Source organism: Alnus glutinosa, chromosome 3 (assembly GCF_958979055.1).
Source record: "Alnus glutinosa chromosome 3, dhAlnGlut1.1, whole genome shotgun sequence".
Lineage (NCBI taxonomy): Eukaryota > Viridiplantae > Streptophyta > Magnoliopsida > Fagales > Betulaceae > Alnus > Alnus glutinosa.
In genome coordinates this window covers 2,734,556-2,758,942 of record NC_084888.1, presented here as the reverse complement: position 1 = coordinate 2,758,942, position 24,387 = coordinate 2,734,556, and the positions used below count along the sequence as shown (strand labels likewise).

General features: G+C 35.0%; 5 protein-coding genes across 6 annotated transcripts; 4 read left to right on the top strand and 1 right to left on the bottom strand.

Moving 5' to 3' along the window:
• Nucleotides 1-3,640, top strand: LOC133864809 (E3 ubiquitin-protein ligase RSL1-like). 2 transcript variants are annotated; one of them, XM_062301226.1, is made up of 3 exons: nt 1-283; nt 2,180-3,150; nt 3,244-3,640. In XM_062301226.1, the coding sequence occupies exons 2-3, from the start codon at nt 2,285-2,287 to the stop codon at nt 3,308-3,310; spliced, it is 933 nt and encodes a 310-aa protein (XP_062157210.1). In that variant the 5' UTR covers nt 1-283; nt 2,180-2,284; the 3' UTR covers nt 3,311-3,640. The 2 variants fall into 2 exon arrangements, with proteins under 2 accessions (XP_062157210.1, XP_062157209.1); XM_062301225.1 differs by having other exon boundaries at nt 2,169-3,150.
• Nucleotides 3,641-7,258: 3,618 nt separating this feature from the next.
• Nucleotides 7,259-10,457, top strand: LOC133862618 (E3 ubiquitin-protein ligase RSL1-like). The gene is made up of 2 exons (XM_062298461.1): nt 7,259-8,040; nt 10,382-10,457. Exons 1-2 carry the CDS (start codon nt 7,259-7,261, stop codon nt 10,455-10,457), a joined length of 858 nt encoding a protein of 285 aa, XP_062154445.1.
• Nucleotides 10,458-13,251: 2,794 nt separating this feature from the next.
• On the top strand, nt 13,252-14,726 carry LOC133864540 (E3 ubiquitin-protein ligase RSL1-like). The gene is made up of 2 exons (XM_062300912.1): nt 13,252-14,296; nt 14,433-14,726. The coding sequence occupies exons 1-2, from the start codon at nt 13,467-13,469 to the stop codon at nt 14,506-14,508; spliced, it is 906 nt and encodes a 301-aa protein (XP_062156896.1). The 5' UTR covers nt 13,252-13,466; the 3' UTR covers nt 14,509-14,726.
• A 4,980-nt stretch (nt 14,727-19,706) lies between these two features.
• On the top strand, nt 19,707-21,936 carry LOC133863920 (E3 ubiquitin-protein ligase RSL1-like). The gene is made up of 2 exons (XM_062300070.1): nt 19,707-20,759; nt 21,566-21,936. The coding sequence occupies exons 1-2, from the start codon at nt 19,936-19,938 to the stop codon at nt 21,630-21,632; spliced, it is 891 nt and encodes a 296-aa protein (XP_062156054.1). The 5' UTR covers nt 19,707-19,935; the 3' UTR covers nt 21,633-21,936.
• Nucleotides 21,937-23,303: 1,367 nt separating this feature from the next.
• LOC133862616 (uncharacterized) lies at nt 23,304-24,255 on the bottom strand. Its single transcript, XM_062298457.1, has 2 exons — nt 24,126-24,255; nt 23,304-24,049 (listed from the first exon to the last, which is right to left on the bottom strand). The coding sequence occupies exons 1-2, from the start codon at nt 24,253-24,255 to the stop codon at nt 23,304-23,306; spliced, it is 876 nt and encodes a 291-aa protein (XP_062154441.1).
• Nucleotides 24,256-24,387: the final 132 nt, after the last annotated feature.

The following is a 24,387-nucleotide window of genomic DNA, read 5'->3' as shown; positions in this document are numbered from 1 at the left end:
GCAGTCTGTTTCTTTTCCAAATGGAACTCGTAGTTTTTCGGTAAACCGAAGGCCAGAACTCTCCCTCTCCCTCTCCCTTCGGCAGTAACTCCCCTATTTTGGTGGCTGTAAGCCTTCCTCTTGCTTGTAACATAAGCGATCACTGATTCACTCTTTTTTCTACGTTTTAGCTTCCATTTAAGATATAAACAGCAGCCATCAAGAGCAAACTACCTTCCTTTTAGGAGACATTCTCGTCAATTCTTCTCCCCCCACACTTCAGCAGTACCCAGCGAAAATCAAGGTAAGATTTCTCCATTTTAACTGCGTAGGCTTTGTTATTCTCTAATATAAAGTAGATGAGGATTCATTTTGTGGTGGTACTTTTGACAGTCCCAACTTGAGAATTGGGAATTTTATTTTATTTTTTTGATGAATAAGAATTGGGAATTTTAATGTTGAGAAGTTGATGTTTTTACAGAAATTGAAGCTTCTTATATATGATTTTACTTGGGTTATGTTGGAGTTTGGGGGAGTTGTTTTATTCAAAATTGGTATGATTGTCGATTGGAGTAGTCTATGATTTGAAGATTTTGTTCAAACAGCACATTTTTGGGCAAATGCAATTGTCTATATCAGATTTAATTTGCGTATTAATCATCTGATATTCTTCATTAGGTACTCCTTGATTTGTTGGAGTGAAAGGAAGTTTATTTTTGAGGGTGTCGTAATTTTTTAAGCTGTAAATAATAATAATAATAATAATAATAATAATGTCTTATTGATAATTTTCTGGCTTGTAAAGACAGTATGTCACCAAGTCTTAAAGCACGTCTTTGACCATTGATTGAATAAGTTTGTAACTTTGAGTTATTTTCCTTTGGAAGAATTTGAGAAATTTTGATGCCGTCTTATTATAGTTTAAGGCTGCCATATAGAATTTGGTTATGGAAATAAGGTTTAGGCTCTATGAGATAATGCATGATTATTATTATTATGTTATGATTTGTCACTCATAGTGCTGGTTGTTTTTCTTATTATTTTAAATTTAGAATAAATATTAGTTTTGAGGCATTGACGAAATGTCATAAATTGTTTAGGCACAGATTGAGTTGTTGTTGTAACTTTTGGGAGACGACTTGGTTTCTTAGCGAATGAGGTAAGTAGCTTAGTTAATGGAGTTTTTGGAAAATTATCTATACTTTTGTTAAATATTATTTTGAGAACGTTGTGCATGAATTTAAATTATTTTAAATTGTTGGATATTTTATTTTACTCGTTGTGGAAATTTACATGCACTTGGTTAATATGTTGTTTTATATTATTATGGGGAATTGTTTCATTTTATTTGAAGGATTGGATATTATCAAAGTTTGATGATAGTATAAATTATCAATATTCTTGATGAATTTTTACATGGAAAGTTAAACCTGTGAGCATTGCGTGAACTTATCCTTGGTGTATGATATTTGATGTTTTTGTGGCATAATTGATGTCTTTGTGGCATAACGGTGATTTTCCTATCACGTGCCCTTGGATACATTCATTGTAAAAATATTTTTGTGGAATTTGTTTGGCTCAGTGTTTTGGAATGTGAAATGTTATTGGGCTTAAACTTGCCCATGATCTATGCTACTTACTAGGCATTAGCTCTCTCTCTCTCTCTCTCTCTCTCTCTCTCTCTCTCTCTCTCTCTCTCTCTCCTTTTTATCCTAAATTTTTCAGAATTAGCAGGAAGACCCACCAGTTGAGATACTCAGGTAGCTGAATGTTGGAGTAATTCTTGGGAGTATATTAGAAGTAAAGGTTTCGCTGAGTATGTCATAGTGTTAGTTATTTGTTTTGTTGGAATTTGAGACTTGGAGTTTGTAGTTTCTTAATATATTGGACCCAGATTATGGTGCTGGGGGAATATATCTTAGAAATGAATTGGGATTTCTGATTTATTGTATTTGACAGTTATGGAGTACTATAATGAGAAGGTGTGTTTTGTTTAAAGGTTTATTGGATTCTTTGTGGAGCTCTAATGATGTTTTATAAGTAATTTGGGTGGTATAATTAGTTGGTTTTGATGAAATAGAATTTTATAGAAATGTTTCAAGTAGGTTTAATATCATATTTATTAGGCGTCATGTCTTGCTTTGGACTTGGGCGTGACATCTTCTCAGCTAAGGTTTTTTTTTTCTTAGCAACTTCTCAGCAGTCGTCAATTGTAAAGTTATGCCACTTCCACTGTATTAGACGAGACAGACTTTCTCCTTTGTAGAGAGAATAAAGGGCTGATCGTTCATACAGAACTTGTAATATGGCACGAGAATCAGCCTCTGATCTTATGTTTGTGGATGATTTTTACTTCTCATTACTCTTTGATGAAAACGAAGAGGAGATTATTCATCCAAAAAAAAGAAGAAAAATAGAAAAAGAAGAGGAGATTTTCCCAGTGTCAGATGCCAAGTATGCGGAAGGGTTGCAGTTCCAAGAGGCTCTTATGGGCTCCCTGATCACTTCTCAAATGGCAAACAATGGGGCCTCATCATCATCACCAACAATCCAAGCAAGTCCTCCGGCCCACAACCCAGAGCCAGAGGAGGCAACAAGAGAAGCCGGAGAATCATCGCATAGCTTTTGCAACATTTGTGTGGAGAGGAAAGATAGTGACCAGATGTTCAGAAACGAGAGCTGCGTTCACTCATTTTGTTCTGACTGCATTAGCAAACATGTTGCCACAAAGATCCAAGATGGCATAACCGTTGTTTATTGCCCTGAATTGGAATGCAAGGGTGTTCTAGAACTCGATTCTTGCAGGCCAATGCTTTCCAAAGACGTGCTGGAAAGGTGGGACGAGGTGCTATGCACAGCGCTGTTTGCATCTCAGATGATGTTTTACTGTCCTTTCAAGGACTGTTCAGCCATGTTGGTGAATGATAACGAAGAAGGAGAAGTCATTAAGGAGTCGGAGTGTCCACTCTGCCATAGACTCTTCTGCGCACAGTGTTATGTCCCCTGGCATCCAGGGATAGAGTGCGAAGAGTTCCAGAGACTAAATGAGAGTGAGAGAGGAAGAGAGGATCTCATGCTGAGGGAGCTTGCTCGGCAGGAGAAATGGAAGAGGTGTCCCAATTGCAAGTACTATGTGGAAAGGACTGAAGGTTGTTTACATATGACTTGCAGGTCAGTTTACACCAATCATTTGCTTAGGTGATTGACAAACTAAAGCTGATGTCACATTGAATGCAAATAAGATCCTGTTGATTGTGGTTGCAGGTGTGCATTCCAGTTTTGCTATGGATGTGGAGCATCATGGACTAACGATCATGGTGCTTGCCGGTGAGATTAAATGACTTGGCAAAGCATAATGAGGATGTTATTGTAAAATCACATCGCTATATTAGTATGTATATATCAACTCTTTTGTGTTACTGATCTTAATATTGATAGGAAATGTTTGTACTGGGAAAGGAATATGCGTCAGGATGTTTATTTTGCATGACACTGTGGTTTGTATATCTATTTAAGTGGTGGAATTGCACCTATCTTTCACGATGCATAAAAGAGCCCAGTCATTTGAGGACTTGAGCAGCATCAGTGAAATAAGCAGTTTCTTGTTAGGAAACTTGAAATGCGTAACTATTCAAGGAAATTAGCCACATTTGCATTATTACTCGAAAAAGAATACTCAAGTTGCAATTTTATTTTTTAATAATCACTTATAAAATAGTCTCCCTTAATAATAAACCAATATGAGACTTAGCACCTATGAATGCATTTATAATTTACCTGCTCTATATAGATTTTTTATTTTCCCACTGTGAGACTACGACCTAGGAAAGTGCTAGTTACATCTGCACTATTATTAAAAAAGGACTAGTCAAGTTGTAATTCGATATTCGTATAATCGTTTATAAAGTTCAGTTTCATTTAGTAAGGAACTAATATGAGGCTTAACTTTTATGAATGTCTTTATAATCTATCCACTCTGTGTGAAATTCGAGTGTTACAAAACGTATCTTCTTATTTCTGTTTGTATTATTTGCATACCTTTATTATTCTTTTTTTTTTTTTTTTAGCTTGCTTATTTTTATTATTTTAATCCTTGAGGCCAAATCTTTCATGCTATACTGGAGTGGTTCATCTTCTAGATTTTATAATATTCTTTTACAAAAAAAATCTAAAATTTCCATTATAAAAATATAAGTTTTAACCACAAGGATCCCTAAACAATTTAGTGTTACAACTAGTTTGTCCGTACTCGTGTTCTCGATTCTAACATGTACCTATTGACTTAATGGTTTGGGAATTGAAAGTGGATTCAACTCAAATATGAATCTTAAATTTGAAAAACCCACGTAGTAATGAATGTTTTAAGAAAACAAGGTAAATCTTTGAATTTTTTTTTCACATAATCGAATCATAAATTTTGCATATGAATTTGGTTTGAAAACAAAAACAAGAACAAATTTGCTTTCAAACCAGACATATATGGATGGTATGCAGCCAATGATGTCACAAGAATTCCATTAAACCGCATTCCCACTCTTTTCCCTCATGCTCCTTCTTTCCCCATATGTAGTGGGAAAGATCCCCCTTCTCGATCTTTAATGTTCCATTTCTTCTCTTTTCTGATTGTATATAACAAGCTGCCAGCGAGCGAGGGATACTATCCACTCCAGGTGGGCATGGCAAGCAGCAACAAGGCCATGCATGGGCACCTTGCATTCACATGTGAATTGAGGCATTTTTAATTATAATATAACAAGATACTAAATTTTTATATTAAATATAAAATATTATTGAAAAAAAGATCTTCTCGTTTTATTTAGAAGCAAAATTGCTAATAAAATATTTGTATTCAAGATTTGATTAGGGATGACGAAAAAAAAAAAGAGATCACAAAAAGAAAGGACTACATGCTTTTGTTTGAAATCTTTTAGGGTTTTAAACATCCTTTGTCCCCTTTAATTTTCTTTTAGGCCCTCGTAGCATGTCAAATGACCTCTTTTGATTTTTGGTTTTTTTTTTTTTTTTTTTAAGAGTAATGCTATATACTATATTTTTATCTCATAACTATCCTATAAAATGATTATGTGGCAGTTTCAACCAATCCTGAAATATTTTTTAACAAGGACTAATCAAAGGTTGGTTGAAACTTGGAACTGCCACATCAACATTATGATATAATAGTTGTTGGATAAAAATATGATTTTTACCATTACTTATTTTTTTTTTTAAAGCCTTTCACATTTTCTTGCCTTTTTTTTTTTTTAAATATATATTTTTTTTGATGTTTTTTTTAAAGGCATTTTTTTAGTGGGGCCTTTACAAAATTGAGGGCGCAAGGGTGGCCTAAGTTGCCTATACGTACTATTGAGCCAACCCTGCTTGTAGCGGGCAACACACATGTTGGGCACCTCTTAGCTTGACAGTCGAATTGTAGTACCATAGAGAAGTGTTCTTTTTTATTTTTTATTTTTTATTTTTTTGAGAAGTGCTCTAAGCACTCTAATTAGTCCAATTACTTACTATTCGACGAGGATCATATATATCCGTTCTAATTAGTCTAATTAACATTGAACCCACGACCTAGGGGTCTATATAAATATATAATTCATATCGGGCTTGAAGCGAGCTAGATTTAGAGCATCTACGGCCGGCTATTAGTTTTTGAGAAAGAATGAATGCAAAAGATCAGATGGAAGAATTTTTCACGTTATATAGGGTGGAAATCCAGGAGGACATGCAGAGAAACGAATATGTTAGAAAAAAATTGATAACATTATGACCCCCATTATATTTATAGAATGCATCAAAAGTTGCATTGGTTCTCTACTTCCCTTTTCATAATCTTTGTGGGAGTTATAACCTTCGTGGAGATGATTTGAAGTAGGGATGACTACACTTGTTATGGTGTGATTATCTCTACATCATTTCCCACTTGATCACACGATAACATTAATCGGTGATAAACTTAGTTGAGCAAGATTACCTTGGTACCAATAATTTTTCCCATGCCAACTCTCATATGTAAAACCTACATATTGGCGTTAGATCATGACATGGCTCCACGTGCGCATGCTTTTGTCATTACTTTATTTGATCGTACCCTTTACCATGTGCTCTCCCACCGACAGCATATTGGGGGTGACTTTATTTCATTATATTTCAAGCGAATGTCATCAATTCTTTGTTGTTGAGAACATAGTTCACACTCTTTTCACAATTGATGACTTCAGCCGTACACAAGTCCATGTGTCAACCTGCGTTGAACTTTTGATCAAGTATTTCCTCTAAAGTCATTATTCCTAAGGTCTTATCAATGTCTTTTACACTAGCAAGGCATGGATATTACATGGTTTCAATATAATGCCTTTAAGTAGACTTTATGTTTATGTGAGTTATAATACAAGTATCTCGTTAGTGTCATCTATCTTAATTGACCAAATATGTCCCTTAAAATTAGGCAGAAGTGCATAGAATCGTTCATCCAGACGCACGTCTCTGGATCCTTTTGACTATGATCTAACCCATGTAGCTATCACCCAAGTGTTTCTTAATTCTATTGCTGCCACATGCCCTCTAAATTTATCCAGAGGTAACCTCTTGGTCATAGGATTGGCCCATCTCTATTGAGGGAATAAATTCAACTATAGTTTCAACCCACTTCACTATATTTTAAATATAGTGTTAATTTAAATCAATGTGTTTGCCTTTAGAGCTATGTGCTCAACTTTTTATTAAAGAGATACGGACTTGTTGTCAATTAGGGACTCTACATTCATTTTCCCACAACAGTCAAGTTTAATCCAAAAGATCATTCAATTAGAAGTTTAGCTCTTTGTAACTTTCTATTGTTCCTTTTAAAGTACCATTTAAAAATTGAATTCTTATCTATAAAAAAAAAAATTGAATTCTTCTCCAGTTTCATAATTTTCTTTTGCCTTGAATCTTTTATCATCGTTTCTGCAAAAAGAAATTTTTCAAAATTAGAATCGATAAAATCCTACACAATTTCAGGATTAGCCTTGTTATCAATTAAAAAAGAGATGTTAAAAAAATTTGAATAGAAAAAAAAAATTAAATTAGTAATTTTGCATTCCCAAAAGAAAGAAAAATCATTTTTAAATATTAAAAAAAATTGATATATATTCTTAAATTTGTCCCTTATATTAGGGCTCAAAACCTATCAACCGGCCCGGCCTGGCCTGGACGAGACACGGACTATAGCTCTCTCCTTCGTAGAGAGAATTAGGGCATGATCGTTAACACGTACAGAAGTTGAAATATGACACAGGAATCAGCCTCTGATCTTCTGTTTGTAGATGATTTTTACTCCTCATTATTCTTTGATGATGTAGCAGATAATATTTTCCCAGCGAAGGAATCAGCCTCTGATCTTCTGTTTGTAGATGATTTTCCCTCCTCATTATTCTTTGATGATGTAGCAGATAATATTTACCCAGCGATGATCACTACTTCTCAATTGGCAACAAAAGAAGCCGGAGAGTCATCGCATAGCTTCTGCGATATTTGCGTGGAGAGGAAAGATAGTGACCAGATGTTCAGAAACGAGAGATGCGTTCACTCTTTTTGTTCTGACTGCATTACTAAGCATATTTCCATAAAGATCCAAGATGGCATAACCGTTGTTTCTTGCCCCGGATTGGAATGCAAGGGTGTCCTAGAACTCGATGACTGCAGGCTATTTCTTCCCAAAGACGTGACGGAAAGGTGGGACCAGGTGTTATGCAGAGCGCTGTTTGCGTCTGAGATGATGTTTTACTGTCCTTTCAAGGACTGTTCTGCCATGTTGGTGAATGATAAGGAAGAAGGGGAAGTCATTAGGCAGTCGGAGTGTCCATTCTGCCATAGACTCTTCTGCGCGCAGTGTTGTGTCCCCTGGCATCCGGGGATAGAGTGCGAAGAGTTTCAGAGACTCAATGAGAGTGAGAGAGAAAGAGAGGATCTCATGCTGAGGGAGCTTGCTCGGGAGAAGAAATGGAGGAGGTGTCCCGATTGCAAATACTATGTGGAAAGGACTGAAGGTTGTTTACATATGACTTGCAGGTCAGTTTGCTTTTTTTTTTTTTTTTTTTTAAATGCTATTTAATACTATTAACAACTGTTATAGGATTGTCGAAACCAGCCATTTTATTTTGGATTGTGTGGTGCGGGTTAAATAGAGCTTTTGTATATTAAAAAAAAGTCAAAAAGTGCTTTTAAAAAAAACCCTTATTTTGAAGCTATTTTTAAAAATGTAGGCATTGTTTGGAAAATCCTCACCCCCTTCCCCTTATCCCTATTTTGGCATTTTTTCCAGACGTGCTAAGTTGCCCTAGACTCGATCTTGTCATTTCGACATTGAGAAAAACCAATGCCCAGTGTGTGAAACAAGGTAGAACATGTTTGATTTTTCTCATATTACTCCTGGCATGACAAAAAAGCCTCCCCTTGAAACGGTCAACTCAATTTGAAAGGGAGGCTTCTTTGTCATGCCAGGGGTAATATGGAAATTTTTTTTTTCTTCGATTTTTTCCATATTATCCTTGGCATGACAAAAAAGCCCATTGAAATGGTCAAAAAAGCCTCCATTGAAACGGTCAATACATCCAATCTGCATGAGCATTTTGCTCAAGAAGTTACTTATGGACTAAAATTTGCTGATAGGTGTCAGCATTTTTCTGTCAAAAGCTGTGGCTATGTCGAGGGTAGGGTGAGGGTGGAGGTGGGGGAGGGGGAGGGGGAGGGGGGAAGGGAGAAGGAGGTGAGAGTTTTTCAAACAGGGCCGTAGTTTTGAACTTTTTTTTAGAGCAAAAGAATCAAAAGTATTTTTAAATTTTTTTTTCGAAACAAACCAATTTTAAGAGTCTATTTGAGATTGCGAGGATCTTAAAACATATTTTTAATGTGTAAAAAGTTGTAGAAAGCAAAAATAAGTTTGTTTGATGAAACGCAAAATTACTTTTTTTTTTACTCTTTTATCTTAAAAATGACAAATCGCATTTTTTAGAAAAGCTTAAAATTAAGCTTTTTCGCAAAAGCTATTTCTTGATATAAAAGTTATATTTCTCGTAACAATCCCAAACAATGCTAACTCTTATAGTATTTAGCACAGCTTTATATGCACTAATTTCACTATTAAGCTTCTTAAAACAATTCAAAGCAGCCTATAAACATCATTACTCTTTTTCTTTTCTTATTGAGATGAATGAAATTTTTAACAACAACACAGACAAAGGATGCAAAACCCTCCGGCGAGAAAAAACCCACTGGACCATGCACAAGTTGCTAAGCAACTTACAACAACAACAACAAAACAAAGGAGGACAGACTAGTGTCAATCTTCTAAGAAATAGCCGAAATCATAGCTCCTAACAACAAAGATCTATACAAATTATGCAGATTCACAAAGAAAAAACCATCTATACAGCCCACAAGCAAAACACACAAGCTTTTTCGGAAATCTTATAACCCAGAAATCTACCCCCCCGGAAGCTCAAACCTGCAGAACCACAGCAGCTCAGCAGCACAAGAAACCCTCCAGAAACAAAACCAGCCTGGCTCAAGCAAAACAGTCAAGGGCATAATCCACAACCAGCGCCAACCCAGCCAGAAAAGTAGACCAGCAAGCACCAATTCAACATACACTAGCAAACTTACAATCCCAAGATTTTGCCAAGAAATTTTGAAGAACAGCTCAGCCACTAAACCAGTATACATGAGGGAATTCCCCAGGTATTACAAAAGAATCACATTATCTTCTGTATCCTTAAACTTCCCTTTACCTTTGCCCACAATCCGAGTAGTAACTTCCCATTAGATATCTTGCAAAATCTTTTCCTTAGTACACAACTGGTTCCTAAATTTCACATTGTTTCTGTACCTCCAAATTTTATAGACAGTAGAAACCCATGCAAGCAGCTTGCAAACAACAGCTTTAAGGCTTTTACCCCTCCAATCCCTCAACCCTTTACTTAAGACCTCATCCCAAATAGTAGAAAATAAATCACAGAGCATTTTTGCATCACTTCACTCCAGATCCTCTTGCTGAAACCACATTTAAAGTACAAATGGTCTCTACACTCAATCATTTGCCTACAAAACAAGTAGTATAATTATCTTCAAAATGATCTCTACACTCACATTAATTAGCAGGTCAGTTGGCTTAATTTACTATGATCTTTAAAATATGATTGGCACATAACACGTAGTATTTGCTTAGACTGGCCACAAATACTTATATAAGTAGTGGTATAATTATCCAGGAAAAATCTATATATAATCATGTTGGTTCTGTCATAGGATCTAAAACAGACATGCTGCATGATATACTAATTTCTTCTTTTAAACCTGATGTGATTGACAGTCTAATTAATGTGTCATAAGATCCTGTTGATTGTGGTTGCAGGTGTACCTTCCAGTTTTGCTATGGATGTGGAGCATCGTGGACTAAAGATCATGGTGGTAATTGCGCGAGAGATTGAAATGACTAGACAAAGCATACTGACTACTGAGGATGCTTTTTTTTTTTCAATGCGGGGAAGGGAGGAGGGGTCCATAATGAGGATATTATTGTTATATTAGTATGGATATATCAACTCTTTTATGTTGCTCGTATTAATATTGATAGGAAATGTTTGCACGGGTAAATTAAGGAATATATATGCGTTAAGGAATTGTTAGCGGGAAGGATCATTCTCGCTTTGATTCTAAAAGGAGTAGATGATCTTAAAAATGAAAATGTGGTGGACTCTCCTGTCTTGGATGACTTGAATTAAAGTCATAGTGGGCCTCCCCCTTTTATTTATCGGTCGTTTTTGTTAGTCACGTTTTGCCACTGCCTTACTTCATGAAGAAGTTTTCGTAACTTCTTTACTTCAAGCTAACGTTTTCTCTTACTTCATCGTGAAGTACTTGGCCAATCTTGTTTATATATATAAGACACGTTCTGCCATTTAGAGAAGGTAGAGAGGCAACAACTTCTTGGTGGATCTCACTTTGTAGATTCTTACTATTTGTGTTGGCCACACACGCTGTGGTTTAGAGAATTTAGAATAGTATCTGATCTTTTGTATAATTCTCTTTAAAGTGAGAGTGAGATTTGGTCATATTGAGGCTTTTGGGTTTGAGTGTTTTTCTCTGTACTACTCTTTGTACTCCACCTTTTGTTATTGAATATTTTTTAGGTCGTCTTTGTTGGTGGATGTAGACTTATTAAGCCAAACCACTTAAATCTTGATGTCTTGTGCGATTGTATTATTTTTTATTATGCTATTTTCTACTTTATTAGGGATCCCTAAAATTAGTTTTGTCATGACATCTTTAACAACAGACCCAACACAAACGAAAATAATTACAAAAAGAAAGAAATTGGTCAAACAAGTGACCTGGTCTTCTCAAATAGCCGTATAAAGCAGTCACAGGAGCAAAAAGAACACAGATTAAAACGAACATATCGGAAGCATCATTCGGAACCATTATTATGACATTAATTATTATGGTTTGTATGTGTTTTGCGATGCACAGAAGTGCCCTGTCTTAGGCGAGGACTTAAGCAGAATCAGTGGAATTAGCAGATTTGTGTCATATCTCCTATTTATTGAACTTTATTTTCTTCTATAAATAATCAAAGGGCATCTCTCTATCTTTCAAAAGAGGGCTTGGGTTGGTGTCATTCCTTTTTCCTCTTCTTTCGGTCGCCTAGGAAGATCGACTACGATCGAAAAAAGTGTTTTACTTATTCCCTCTAGCCTCTAGGATTTCTCTATTGGCCTAGGAACAAAAGGAAAACATAAAAAGTAGGTATAAAGCAAAAGAGGTTTGAGTTTGATAAGGTTAGGAATTCTCCTGCTGGGCTTTGGGTTAGGGCTTTTTAAACTTATTAGACAAGTTAGGATAAATCCATTTAAATTTTGAAGAGTTGTCAGTGAACTCAATCAGACTTCAACTACAAGAAAAGTTATGATATTTTAGAGGCATATTTGTTAATGTGTTTTTTTAAGATTTTGTAAAGGCATACAATCTTGACCGTTGGTTTAAATTAAACTACAAGATATACGATGTTATAAAAATTACAAGCCAAATATTTTAAATAATATGTGAGAAGTATGTACTTTTTTAATAAAAATTTTTATTGTAATTAAAAAAAATATGTACTTATCATATATATATAAAAAAAAAAATCACACGAAATGGATACTCAATTAAAACTAACCTAAGGATGCGGAAGATTCAATTTAAACCCACCACTCAAATGCAATTGAAAATGGGGTTGGTTTTTATGCTTCATCTTCCTATAAGAACTGGCTATATTTATTATTGAAATACATTTCATGATTTATTGTTATTATTATTATTTTTTTTTTTTTTAAAAAAAATTAATGTAGAATCAAATGAAGTGACTTGATGGCATTAAAGACATGCACAAAAGAAGAAAAATAAATTGTCTTTTAGTCTTTTAATCTTTTATATGGCGGGCCATGCAAATGTGATTTTCAAGAAAATTAATCTCCCAATTAATGTCTATCGTTAACTCTATTATCTATTCAACTTCGAATTTAATGATTTATGCATCCAATAATGTGAGGCTAGGTTAATGCATGCACCAAAATTTCCTTTTAGGAATTTCGATCTAAAGAGTATAAAAACAAGATTTTATTCTTGTGGAGATTCTATATTCTCTTAAGAGTAATTCTACATGCATATTAAGTGTTTGTGTCTATAAAAAAAATGAAGTGATTTTTAAAATTTTCATTTGATCAATAATACGCTCAATGATAATTTTAAAAGTCACATTATTTTTTTATAGACACTTAATATACGTGTAGAATTACTCGTGTCTTCATGATAATAGTATTGTTAGCATTGTTTGAGAGTGCGTTTTTCAAAATTTGCGATTTGAAAGTGATAGAAAATATTTGTGTTTTCAAATTGGAAGCAATAGGTGCGCTTTTAAAAATATATGATTTTAAAAAGTTAAACTATAATTTTCCTAAATGTTTAATTACATTTTTTAAATTTACATTTTTAAATTGCACGTTTTAAAACAATATTTTTAAATTGTAAGTTTCGAAATTACAAATCTAAACAAACTTTTAATGTATCATATGAAATTATACACGTGTCGTGAATTTATAATAAGAAAATGACATACCTACGTACAATTCTTTTATAATATCTTTAAATCCCCGAATATTTATAGGAAGATAAAAAAAAGCGCTAATTTACACTTCATGACCCTACTTTAGGACATTAATCCATGGTCGTGGAAAAAAGCCTCATCGCAGTCAAGTCATTCTTTTTCTTGGAGGTTACCCCTTGATGAAGGACTTCCAAACTTCCAATCGGAGATGACATCTTCTCGGATAAGTAAATTTTTTCTTTGCAACTTCTGATTAGTAAAGTAACGCCACTTCCACTATACATATTAGACGAGACACAGAGTACGTACTTTCTCCGAATAAGGGGCTGATCGCTCACACACAACTTGTAAAATGGCACAAGAATCAGCCCCTGATCTTACGTTTGTGGATGATTTTTACTTCACATTATTCTTTGATGAAGAAGATCAAGATGAGATTTTCCCAGTGTCGGATGCCAAGTATGCGGAAGGGTTGCAGCTCCAAGAGGTTCTGATGAGCGACCTCATCACTTCTCAAATGGCAAACAAAGGGGCCTCATCATCATCGCCAACAATCCAAGCAACTCCTCCGGCCCCCAACCACCCAGAGCCGGAGGCGGCAACAAAAGAAGCCGGAGAATCATCGAACAGCTTCTGCGACATTTGTGTGGAGAGGAAGGACAGTAACCAGATGTTCAGAAACGAGAGATGCGTTCACTCTTTTTGTTCTGACTGCATTAGCAAACACGTTGCCACAAAGATCCAAGATGGCATAACCGTTGTTTCTTGCCCCGGATTAATGGAATGCAAGGGTGTCCTAGAAATCGAAGATTGCAGGTCAATGCTTCCCAAAGACGTGATGGAAAGGTGGGAGGAGATGCTATGCAGAGCGCTGTTTGGGTCTGAGATGGTGTTTTACTGTCCTTTCAAGGGCTGCTCAGCCATGTTGGTGAACGACAAGGAAGAAGGAGAAGTCATTAGGGAGTCGGAGTGTCCATTCTGCCATAGACTCTTCTGCGCGCAGTGTTATGTCCCCTGGCATTCAGGGATAGAGTGCGAAGAGTTCCAGAAACTGAATGAGAGTGAGAGAGAAAGAGAGGATCTCATGCTGAGGGAGCTTGCTCTGGAGAAGAAATGGAGGAGGTGTCCCAATTGCAAATACTATGTGGAAAGGATTGATGGTTGTTTACATATGATTTGCAGGTCAGTTTAGTTTAATTTACACCAATTAATCATTTGCTTAATTAATTAGGAGGTGATTAACAAAATAAAGCTGATGATCATGTCTCATTGATTAATGCAATTAAATAAGATCCTGTTGTTTTGTGGTTGCGCGCAGGTGTACAGTCGAGTTTTGCTATGGATGTGGAGCAACATGGACTGAAGATCATGATGGTGATTGCGTGAGAGATTAACTTACTAGACAAAGCATAATGAGGATGTTATTGTGATTCGTGAACATTAATTAATTGTTATATTAGTATTGATAGGAATATGCGTCAAGATGTTTATTTTACATGACATTATTATATGGTTTGTATAGGCCTTTTGTGATGCACAAAAGTGCACATGGTGATCATATGAGGACTTGAGCAGCATCAATGAAATTAGCAGATTCATGTCATATCGATCTCCTAATGTTTGTATGGGTTAAGTGTTTAAATTAATTTGCTTATGTTTATTATTATTATTATTTCAGTCCTGGACGTCAAATCTTTGAATTATTAAAAAGTTTCCTATATATAGATATACCATACTGGAGTGGTTTGAAAACGTGTGATTGATATATATATGACAATGCACATTATTTTTTTTTTTTTTTTTTATTTAATAAGAGGTGATGAACATTTTCATATCAGCTGATCAATAGAATAGGAGTGAGATAAATGATAGTATATAACATTACTTTTTAAAAATGATGGATTTGAACCCTAAACTATAACAAATAGTGGATCACATTCACGGGAAATGATACTTGGGAGACGTTTTACCGTCCCCCAGCCGACTTTTTTAATAAAAAAATAATTTTTTAATCAAAAGCAACTTCTGATGTGACATCAAAAGTTGCTTTTGATTAAATAAATCTCATTTAAATGAAAAGGGTTAGCTGATTTGTCCCTACCTATCATTGTTCCACATTCACAAATGAACTCATTTGCTTCAAATTATAACTCTAATGACTGAAAGCATTTATTTTGTTTGAATGGAGAGAATTATCACTGAGATGATAAGAAACTTTTTTAGGCTTAAGAACTCTAAATAAACTCTCCAAAACAAATGAAAAACGGCCTCTTTTTCCTATTGTAAGTTGTGATATGAGATGCTTAAATAGAAAGGAGAAAATTAGGGTTTTAGGTCAAAGTTAATGAAAAATTATAATACACATGGCGATTGGGCTCAGTCGGCATAATCACAAGCTCGGTAGATCAAGCACTAAAGTTTAATACTAAATTTATATTTTAATCACTTGTTCGACCGATTGATCGAGATTCGATCCCTCAAGATGTCCATCGAGTGACTCGAGTTTTTATACTGGGATGATGCGCAATTCTCGATCAAATGAACAAGGCCATGGCAAGCAGCAACAAGGCCCCTCGGGCATGCCATGGGCACCTTGCATTCACAGTACCATGAAGGGTACAAACGCTAGCTACTTGTAGCAAGCAACGCACATGTTGTAGTGTGACGCCGGACAGAATAACGATTATTCTGTAGGCTGACCAACAGGAAATTTGCAAGGAAGAAGACAGAAAAATTATCTCAAACTCAGGGACAAACTCTGAATTCGATAAAATTATTAACAATCAATAACTGCTGAAAAACGCCCACAAGCCGGGTTAATATAGCTGAAAATTCAGAATTTTACAAAAAATAGCAAAATCCCGAAAACCCTAACAAAACGAAATATAGATAAAATAAACAGACTGCCAAAAATCTGGCCCAAATCGGGATTAGAATCACCTCCTAATCGGTAAACGAAAAGTTACCATAAAAGAAAAAAAAATATCTAAAATTAAGGTTTTGGAAAGGAAAATAATGGATTTTGGGCTCGAAACGAGGCGCACCGAGCGTCGCTAGGTGGCTACAATATGCGCGCCGAAGAGAGCTTTCCGAATTGGGGTCATATGCGCTAATCGGATACTCGTAGCCAAAGTTATAGCCAAAATACTGCAGTACATTCGAAAATTGCTCCAATTATGCTAGATCACGATTTCTTTCCAATCTTGCGCTGATCTGCCTGTTCCAAGTGATTCAGCGCCATCAATGTGCAATTTGACAACTCAGCATCATCTGATTTGAATCCCCCTGCATCATAGTGGCCGGTCACTATTTAAGGATAATTTTCACGAGATAGTACAAAGCAAATAACAAGCCTCACTACTTAATTAAAAAAAAAAAAAAAAAAAGTCCATATGGTTAATGCCCTAATTACAAATCACTACATGTCATATTAAAGTGAATTCGTAGGTCCATGTAGTATGACAAAGAAATAATTTAGTCCATGGAGTCAAATTCTGTTAAAAAATTTGACAAATTCCGTTAAGTGTCACATCAACGCTAATAAAATAATGACATATCACTCTTAATTAAAAAATATAAATATATAAAACTAATTTTTTTAAAAATAAAAAATAAAAAAAGAGAAAGCCACCCATAGACCTTCAAACGTATTGATTACAACCCCGTTTAATTTTGAAACTTTAGGACTGTATTCCTTGATTATGTTAGCAAAGAGACTATTTGAGATCAGGAGCAATTAAAGGCCTGGAATTTCAGCAGAATCGTCACTAGCTTTGGATGCAAAGGTACGCGGGGGAAGTATGAAAAGAAGAAAACATTCTAGTTTTCTATATTTATATATTTTTATTAAGAGTGACTCGGATTGTCAATTTTATTAATGTTGACATGGCACCTAACGAAATCGTCAAATTTTTTAATAGAATTTGACTCCAATAATTAAATCGTTTTTTTTTTTTTTGGCATACCCCAAGAACCTTTGAATTCATTTTAATATAATACATAGCACACAATTTATAATTTAGGCTAATTATATAAACTGACTTTACATTCATCCCTTAGCTAAAATTTATATAAAGAATACGATAGTTTAGACAATTTGTTGGAGCTAGTCATTAGTTAACCTTCATTAAAATGTTAAACAATTTTACTTTGTTCAGATAAATTAATTAATTTAAGGGATTTAAAAAGCCTTCAAGAATTGTATGAACGAAATTAAAACAATTAATTATTTAAATAATAGGATTAAAAATTCATAGTCCTATCAGATTCAAATTCGATCGAGTAAATGTTCACTTAGTTTAGCTGTAGAATTTGATGAAATAAATATGTTAGGCTACCTTTATATATATATATATAGTTGATCTTGGGATCCTGGTCTTGCGCTATTTTATAGGAGGAAGATAAATAAATCGAAGAATTATAAGTATAATCTCGATCAGGAAAAAAAAAAATTTAAGCATAAGCCATAAGCTCACGTGCTCCAAATATAAAATTTGGTTGTTCTTGTTCTGAATTTGGAGCTTGAGCAATGATACACACAATACTTTCATTTCATTTTTATCTCATTTTGTTAATGTGATATTGCTAATCATTTTAAAATTCAATGGTTGATTGAGATTGTTACGTCAGCATTATAAGATAGTACTTATAGGATAAAAATGTGATTTATAACATTATTCTAAAGAAAAATTCGTTTATTTAATTTAGATTAATATTAAAAACTACACTTTTATCGCACCATTTTTACATCATACTAATGTGGCAAAGAATCAAACATTCAATTTTTTTTTTTTTTTAACGAAGACTTGAGTTGAATTAAAGACTATAATGCTAGAAATTACACATTTATCTAATCATTATCTTATTATTAATCAACCATTTGATCCATCTTTGTTAATTGAATCAACTCACTTAACTATAAAATTGAACTTTTCTTCTGTAAATAATAAAAGGGCATCTCTCCTTCTTCATGGAAAATTGGGTTGCTGGTTCCATTCATTTTTCCTTTTCTTTCGGTCGCCTGGGAAGACTACGAGTCTACCAGAAAAGTGCTTTCCTTATTCCCTCTAGGGTTTCTCACTTTCTCTATTGGCCTTGGAAGAAAAGGAAAACAAAAAAGAAAGTATAAAGCAAAAGAGGTTTGGGTTTTAATAAAGTTAGGAATTCTCCTGCTGGACATTGGGTTAGGGCTTATTAAGCTTATTAGATAAGTTTGGATATATAGATCCATTTAACGTATTTTAGAGATATATTTTGTTAACGTGTTTTGAGGGGACTTTTCTTCTTCTTTTTTTTTTTTTTTTTTTTTTTTTCTTCTTTTAAATAAATTAAATTTAATCCTTTGAGGGTTTCAAGTGATTTCAATTAATTTAGAAGCTTTTAATTTTGGCATTTAAGTCCTTAGATTTTTCTATAATTTCATATAGGTCACACAAAAAACGATCAAATTAATTAATAGTATGCCATATTAGACCGATCAATTATGTGACATGACCCTTGTTTAACATGTCATGTAGCACGTAGAGTTGACACATAATGTATCAAGTGAGAGTCATGTGGCATTAATTGATTAGTCTGATGTGATAAATTGTTAATTAATTGAACGATAGGTTGAACGATGAACCTATTTGAAATTAGATAGAAACTTAATGACCTACTTGTCGAAATTGAATACGTATAGAATAAATTGAAATCGCAGGAAAACCTAAGGTTTGAATTTGATTTTTTTGCTTTTGTTTTTTGTTTGAAAATTAAAGTGTTTTGGTGTGACATAAATTTGAAAATTGTTTTTGTGCTTTTAAATTTAAGAGTGTTTTGTGTATTGTGGTTTGTTTGTTAATGTTTTTACATTGAGAGCATAAATCAAAAGACAAACAATTTTTTTTAACAAAAATAGCCAAATCTCTCTCTCTATTGAAGTTTCAATAATCATTTCTCTGTCATCAAACGGGTGATCACTGTAGACTCTAAGCTCCATCAAATTAAGAGTGATGTATGGATAATCATAGGTCCTTTTTTTTTTTTCTTTTTTCTTTTTTAATGAGAAATGAAAAAAATACTATAAATCACATTTTTATTTCACAATTATTATACAATATTGACATGAATGTCCCAATAAAATTTTATTATTAAGAACTTTTTTTTTTTGACATGTCTACACAAGAGAGGAAGAGAGAATTCGAACTAGTGACCTCCGCTTCATGAGGTGTGGTCCTCAGCCGATTGAGCTATTCCGTGAGAACATTAAGAACTAATCTAATGGTTAATTGAGATTGATGCATTGAATGTTTGAAATAATCGAGTGATAAAAATTTAATTTTTACTTTTTAGCATTTCTTTTTTTTAATTGTTTCTCATTTAAGATTTTTTGGTGTTTAATATTTTATTATGTTTGTCCGTACATAATGAATCATATAAAATTATACACGTGTCCTGAATTTAAAAAGAAAATGCTAAATCTATAATTCCATGGCCGTGTAAAAAAGCCTCGTGGGCCGTCGCATTCAAGTCAAAAGTCATTCTTTTTCTTGGTGCCTCTTTTTCCCGGAAACGCTAAAGTTAAATCCAAAAGGTTAAACCCCTTGATGAAGGACTTCGAAATTAAACTTCCAATCGGAGATGCCATCTTCTCAGCTAGGTTTTTTTTTTTTAAGCAACTTCTCAGATAAGTTTGTATTTTTTTTATAAACTTGTCGTCTAAGTTGTCAGTAATCGAAAAGTCATGACACTTCCAGTGCTATATATATATATTTGATGAGACAGACTTTCTCCTTCTAAGAGAGAATAAGGGGCTGATCGATCGTTCACACAGAACTTGTAAAATGGCACAAGAATCAGCCTCTGATCTTATGCTTGTGGATGACTTTTACTTCTCTTTACTCTTTGATGAAGAAGACCAAGGTGAGATTTTCCCAGTGTCGGATGCCAAGTATGCGGAAGGGTTGCAGCTCCAAGAGGGTCTGATGGGCGACCTGATCACTTCTCAAATCGCAAACAATGGAGCCTCATCATCATCACCAACAATCCAAGCAAGTTTTCCGGCCCCCAACCCAGAGCCGGAGGAGGCAACAGAAGAAGCCGGACAATCATCGCATTGCTTCTGCGACATTTGTGTGGAAAGGAAAGATAATGACCAGATGTTCAGAAACGAGAGCTGCGTTCACTCTTTTTGTTCTGATTGCATTAGCAAACATGTGGCCACAAAGATCCAAGATGGCATAACCGTTGTTTCTTGCCCCGGATTGGAATGCAAGGTTGTCCTAGAACTCGATGATTGCAGGTCAGTGCTTCCCAAAGACGTGACGGAAAGGTGGGACGAGGTGTTGTGCAGAGCGCTGTTTGGGTCTGAGATGGTGTTTTACTGTCCTTTCAAGGACTGTTCTGCCATGTTGGTGAATGATGAGGAAGAAGGAGAAGTCATTAGGGCGTCGGAGTGTCCTTTCTGCCATAGATTGTTCTGCGCACAGTGTTCTGTCCCCTGGCATCCAGGGGTAGAGTGCGAAGAGTTCCAGAGTCTAAATGAGAGTGAGAGAGGAAGAGATGATCTCGTGCTGCGGGAGCTTGCTCATGAGAAGAAATGGAAAAGGTGTCCCAATTGCAAGTACTTTGTGGATAGGACTGAAGGTTGTTTACACATGACTTGCAGGTCAGTTTGCTTTACTATTATCTTCAAAACATGATTTGCATACAACATAAAGCATTTGCTTAATCTGATCATATTTTACTTAATTATAGTATAATTATCCAGGAAATATCTATAATCGTGTTGGTTATGTTATAGGATCTAAAACAGACACGCTGACATACTAATTTTGGCTTCTACTCTGACCAAGAAAGGGGGGATATATTGAGATTTTCATTGGAATCTCCTGATTTCAGGGAATTTGGGCAAGAAATAAAAGAGGGGGTGTGGGGTCAGGGTGCCTGGGCAAGTTCCCGGCCGCCCGAAATGTGATTCCCACTTATCGGAGCACTCCAAGCCCTGCATTCCCCTCTCATTCCCTGCCTGAATTCCAGATTGGGGAGAGGATGCTTTGTCCAATTAGCCCACTTTGGTCTAGGTTGAAAGCAGCTGCAATGGGTTTGAGATTTTGATAGAAACAGCCTGAAATCCGAAATGCGTATCCGAGCACCTTAAGCCCTGCACTCCACTCTCTCATTCCCTGCCTGAATTTGCCTGAATTTTAGAGATTGGGGAACGACGCCTTGTCCAATTAGCCCACTTTTGTGGTCTAGAGTCATAGCAGTTGCAATGGGTTTTAGATAGATATTATGCTGACAGAATTGATTCCAGTAAACCCCTAATATTGAATGTGAAGAGGTTTTGTCAAGCTTTGGCAACCTGAACCTGACCTATTCCAAGCTTTTCCATTATCCGTTTCTTGATGCGATTGACTGTATAATATTGAGTCACACCGACTGCAAATGAGATCCTGTTGATTGTGGTTGCAGGTGTACATTCCAGTTTTGCTATGGATGTGGAGCATCATGGACTAACGATCACAATGGTTGCCAGTGAGATTAAATGAGTAGCAGACAAAGCATAAGGAGGATGTTGTTGCAACAACTGTTATATTAGTATGGATATATCCACTCTTTTATGTTGATCATGCTTCTTAAATATTGATGGGGAATGTTTGTACTGGGAAAGGAATATGTGTCATGTGTCAGGATGTTTATTTTGCATGACATTATTATGGTTTGCATATGTCTTTTGCGATGCACAAAAGTGCCCTGTTGTATGAGGACTTGAGCAGCATCAGTAAAATTAGCAGATTAATGTCAAAGAAATATGAAATTTCTCCTACTGTTTGTTGAGTAAAGTGTTCAAATTTGCTCATATTTGTTTTTCTTATTTTCAGCTTGCTTATTTTTCAGTATTTTAATCCTGGAGGCCAAATTTTTGAAGGACAAAATTTTTCTTTAAATTATGTTGATATATATATATATATATATATATATATATATATATTTTAAACAAAGTTTATTGAACTTTCATGTGCCTAAATTATATGTGAAAATTACATATTTTATTAAAAATGTACGTGAGAATCACATATTTTGAGATGCATAACGATTTAATAGGCCTCTAACCCAATTTAGAAAAAAAAAAAAAAATGTCTATCTTTAAAAGATTTGCTATATAGTATACTGGAGTCATGGAGTGGCTTATCTTCTAGATTTATTTTTACTAGAAACCCAAATTTTCCAGATAAATTTTTTATAAAATTCTTTAATTTTGTGTTGTTTATTTTCGTGATATAAAGTGAACCAATTATTGAGGCTTTATTCTTTCTTTTGAACCTTTTGGGACTAGAAATGTTCATTTTATCATTGTAGAGTTATATATTTGAAGAACTTCAGTGCGCGTACACTCGAGCATTGAAGTTGAGTGGTGTTGGCGGCGCATTGAGAGCGTCACTATGAAGAAACTTCATTTGTCTTAATTTCTGCTATCACATACGAATGTGCATAGCAAAAGTTATTATTTATGAAGTGCAGATTTCATCTGCAATTTTAATCGTCCGTTTGGGTTTCGTTTGCGATTTTAGTCGTCCGTTTGTATGTTTAATTTTTTGAAATTAGAGTTTAATTTTAATTCATTGTATGAATTTTAAAATTTGATTTTGTGAGATAAAATTTGAAAATATTTTTAAAAAATTAAATAAAATACGATTTATTTTTTAAAAAAGTAAAAGATAATAAATATTTTTTTTCATTGCCAAATGAATCATTAAGGTATTTCGGATGTAGCCGGCCTTAGAGAGGAAAAGAAGAAATAAGAGAGGTGTTTGAGGAGGATGGAGGCTCCACACCTCACTCCCCCCAATGGTGCCCCTCCTAATCTTTTTAGGGTTATGGAGGTTTTTGCTTTCCCCCTAGCTTAGATCCAATGAAACTTTTGTTTTTTCAGTGGAGCTTCTGTTCTCTTAGTCATTCTAGGACTATGGAGCTTTGGGTCTCTTAGTTCTTCTAGGGCTATAAAACTTTGTATTTTTTTCTTGCTTTTGGAGAAAGTACACTTTACCCCCATGATATATCCACATATTGGCAATTTGACGCCCAATGTTTAAAAATTGATAAATGACCCTCCTAACGTTTACTTTTTTTTTTTTTTTTTTAGAAGAAACTGCTCTCATTAAAATCTGGAAAAAATACATCAAATAGTGATCCAAAAAAACTAAGGATCTTAGGGACTTGGTTGTTCCCTAAAAACAATGCTACTAACACACATAGGAGTGTCATCCAGCCAACACAAATCTACAAACTTAGAAGAGGCCTCTTTTGGTAGGGTATGGGCTGCCATATTACAAGAACGAGGGATAGCATGGAAACTGATGGACCGAAAATATTGCTTCTCCAAATAAATACTCTCAATAAAATGACCCACTTTAGAAAAATTTGACGAATTAGACTTTATCTCCTTTACCACTTGAGCCGCATCCCCTTCAAAAATTACATCCCAAAAACCCACTTCTTTACTGAATTTTACCGCATGTAGTGTTGCCATAAACTCCGCTGTTTTTGGATCCGTCCGGGCCCGTATCGTGATACATTTCGCACCTACACATAGACCATTACTATCTCTAGCAATGATACCCAAACCAACCCAATCCTTTGCCACATTTATAGACGCATCCCAATTTACTTTTAAGACCCCCGCAGGAGGAGGAGACCACTTATTCGGTCTATTTCTGTTCTCATCATTTCTCTCCACCTTCGAAAACACTTTATGATCTATCATATTACACCTTTTGAAAGACATCCATGCCTTCATAGCTTCACTGTAGACAATATCAGGATGCTCAAAGCGTTGTTCAAAGATCCAAGCATTCCGACGAAGCCAAATACGTCTTGCTGTGGTAGCCATTAGATCCAGTTCGTCCTTTGTATATCGATCCATACAATAAGCAAAGAGACTCTGAAAATCAACTCCTGCAAAACAAAATTTTTGGAAACAAGAAGAAGAACACCCCCAAACATCTTTGGCAGCTGGGCTCCTAACGTTTACTTAGTCCGGCAAAAGTGATGGATAGAGGGTCATGTGACTCATGTGTAACACATGACCACTTAAAAGCTGAAGTTCCAAAATTGCCCTCAATGTTCAAAACGGTGAGTTTCACGGGGCCACTCAACTCCATTTTCTCTTTTGCTTTTTTACACGTGGTGACCTCCCCGACGACCAAGTTAGAGTCGCCATTGAAGCAGCTCCAGCTTCTCAAGAACAACCGGATTCCAAACCAGGGGAGCAGAGGTGAGCAAAGTAAAGAGAC

Excerpts from the sequence above, each read along its gene's own strand:
- LOC133863920 (XM_062300070.1), top strand. The coding sequence starts at position 19,936 with ATGGCACAAGAATCAGCCTCTGATCTTATGCTTGTGGATGACTTTTAC. Across the intron at positions 20,760-21,565 it reads TGTTTACACATGACTTGCAG|GTGTACATTCCAGTTTTGCT; the intron begins GTCAGTTTGCTT and ends TTGTGGTTGCAG.
- LOC133862616 (XM_062298457.1), bottom strand. The coding sequence starts at position 24,255 with ATGGAGTTGAGTGGCCCCGTGAAACTCACCGTTTTGAACATTGAGGGC. Across the intron at positions 24,050-24,125 it reads CATCACTTTTGCCGGACTAA|GAGTTGATTTTCAGAGTCTC; the intron begins GTAAACGTTAGG and ends TTTGTTTTGCAG.
- LOC133862618 (XM_062298461.1), top strand. The coding sequence starts at position 7,259 with ATGACACAGGAATCAGCCTCTGATCTTCTGTTTGTAGATGATTTTTAC. Across the intron at positions 8,041-10,381 it reads TGTTTACATATGACTTGCAG|GTGTACCTTCCAGTTTTGCT; the intron begins GTCAGTTTGCTT and ends TTGTGGTTGCAG.
- LOC133864809 (XM_062301226.1), top strand. The coding sequence starts at position 2,285 with ATGGCACGAGAATCAGCCTCTGATCTTATGTTTGTGGATGATTTTTAC. Across the intron at positions 3,151-3,243 it reads TGTTTACATATGACTTGCAG|GTGTGCATTCCAGTTTTGCT; the intron begins GTCAGTTTACAC and ends TTGTGGTTGCAG.
- LOC133864540 (XM_062300912.1), top strand. The coding sequence starts at position 13,467 with ATGGCACAAGAATCAGCCCCTGATCTTACGTTTGTGGATGATTTTTAC. Across the intron at positions 14,297-14,432 it reads TGTTTACATATGATTTGCAG|GTGTACAGTCGAGTTTTGCT; the intron begins GTCAGTTTAGTT and ends GGTTGCGCGCAG.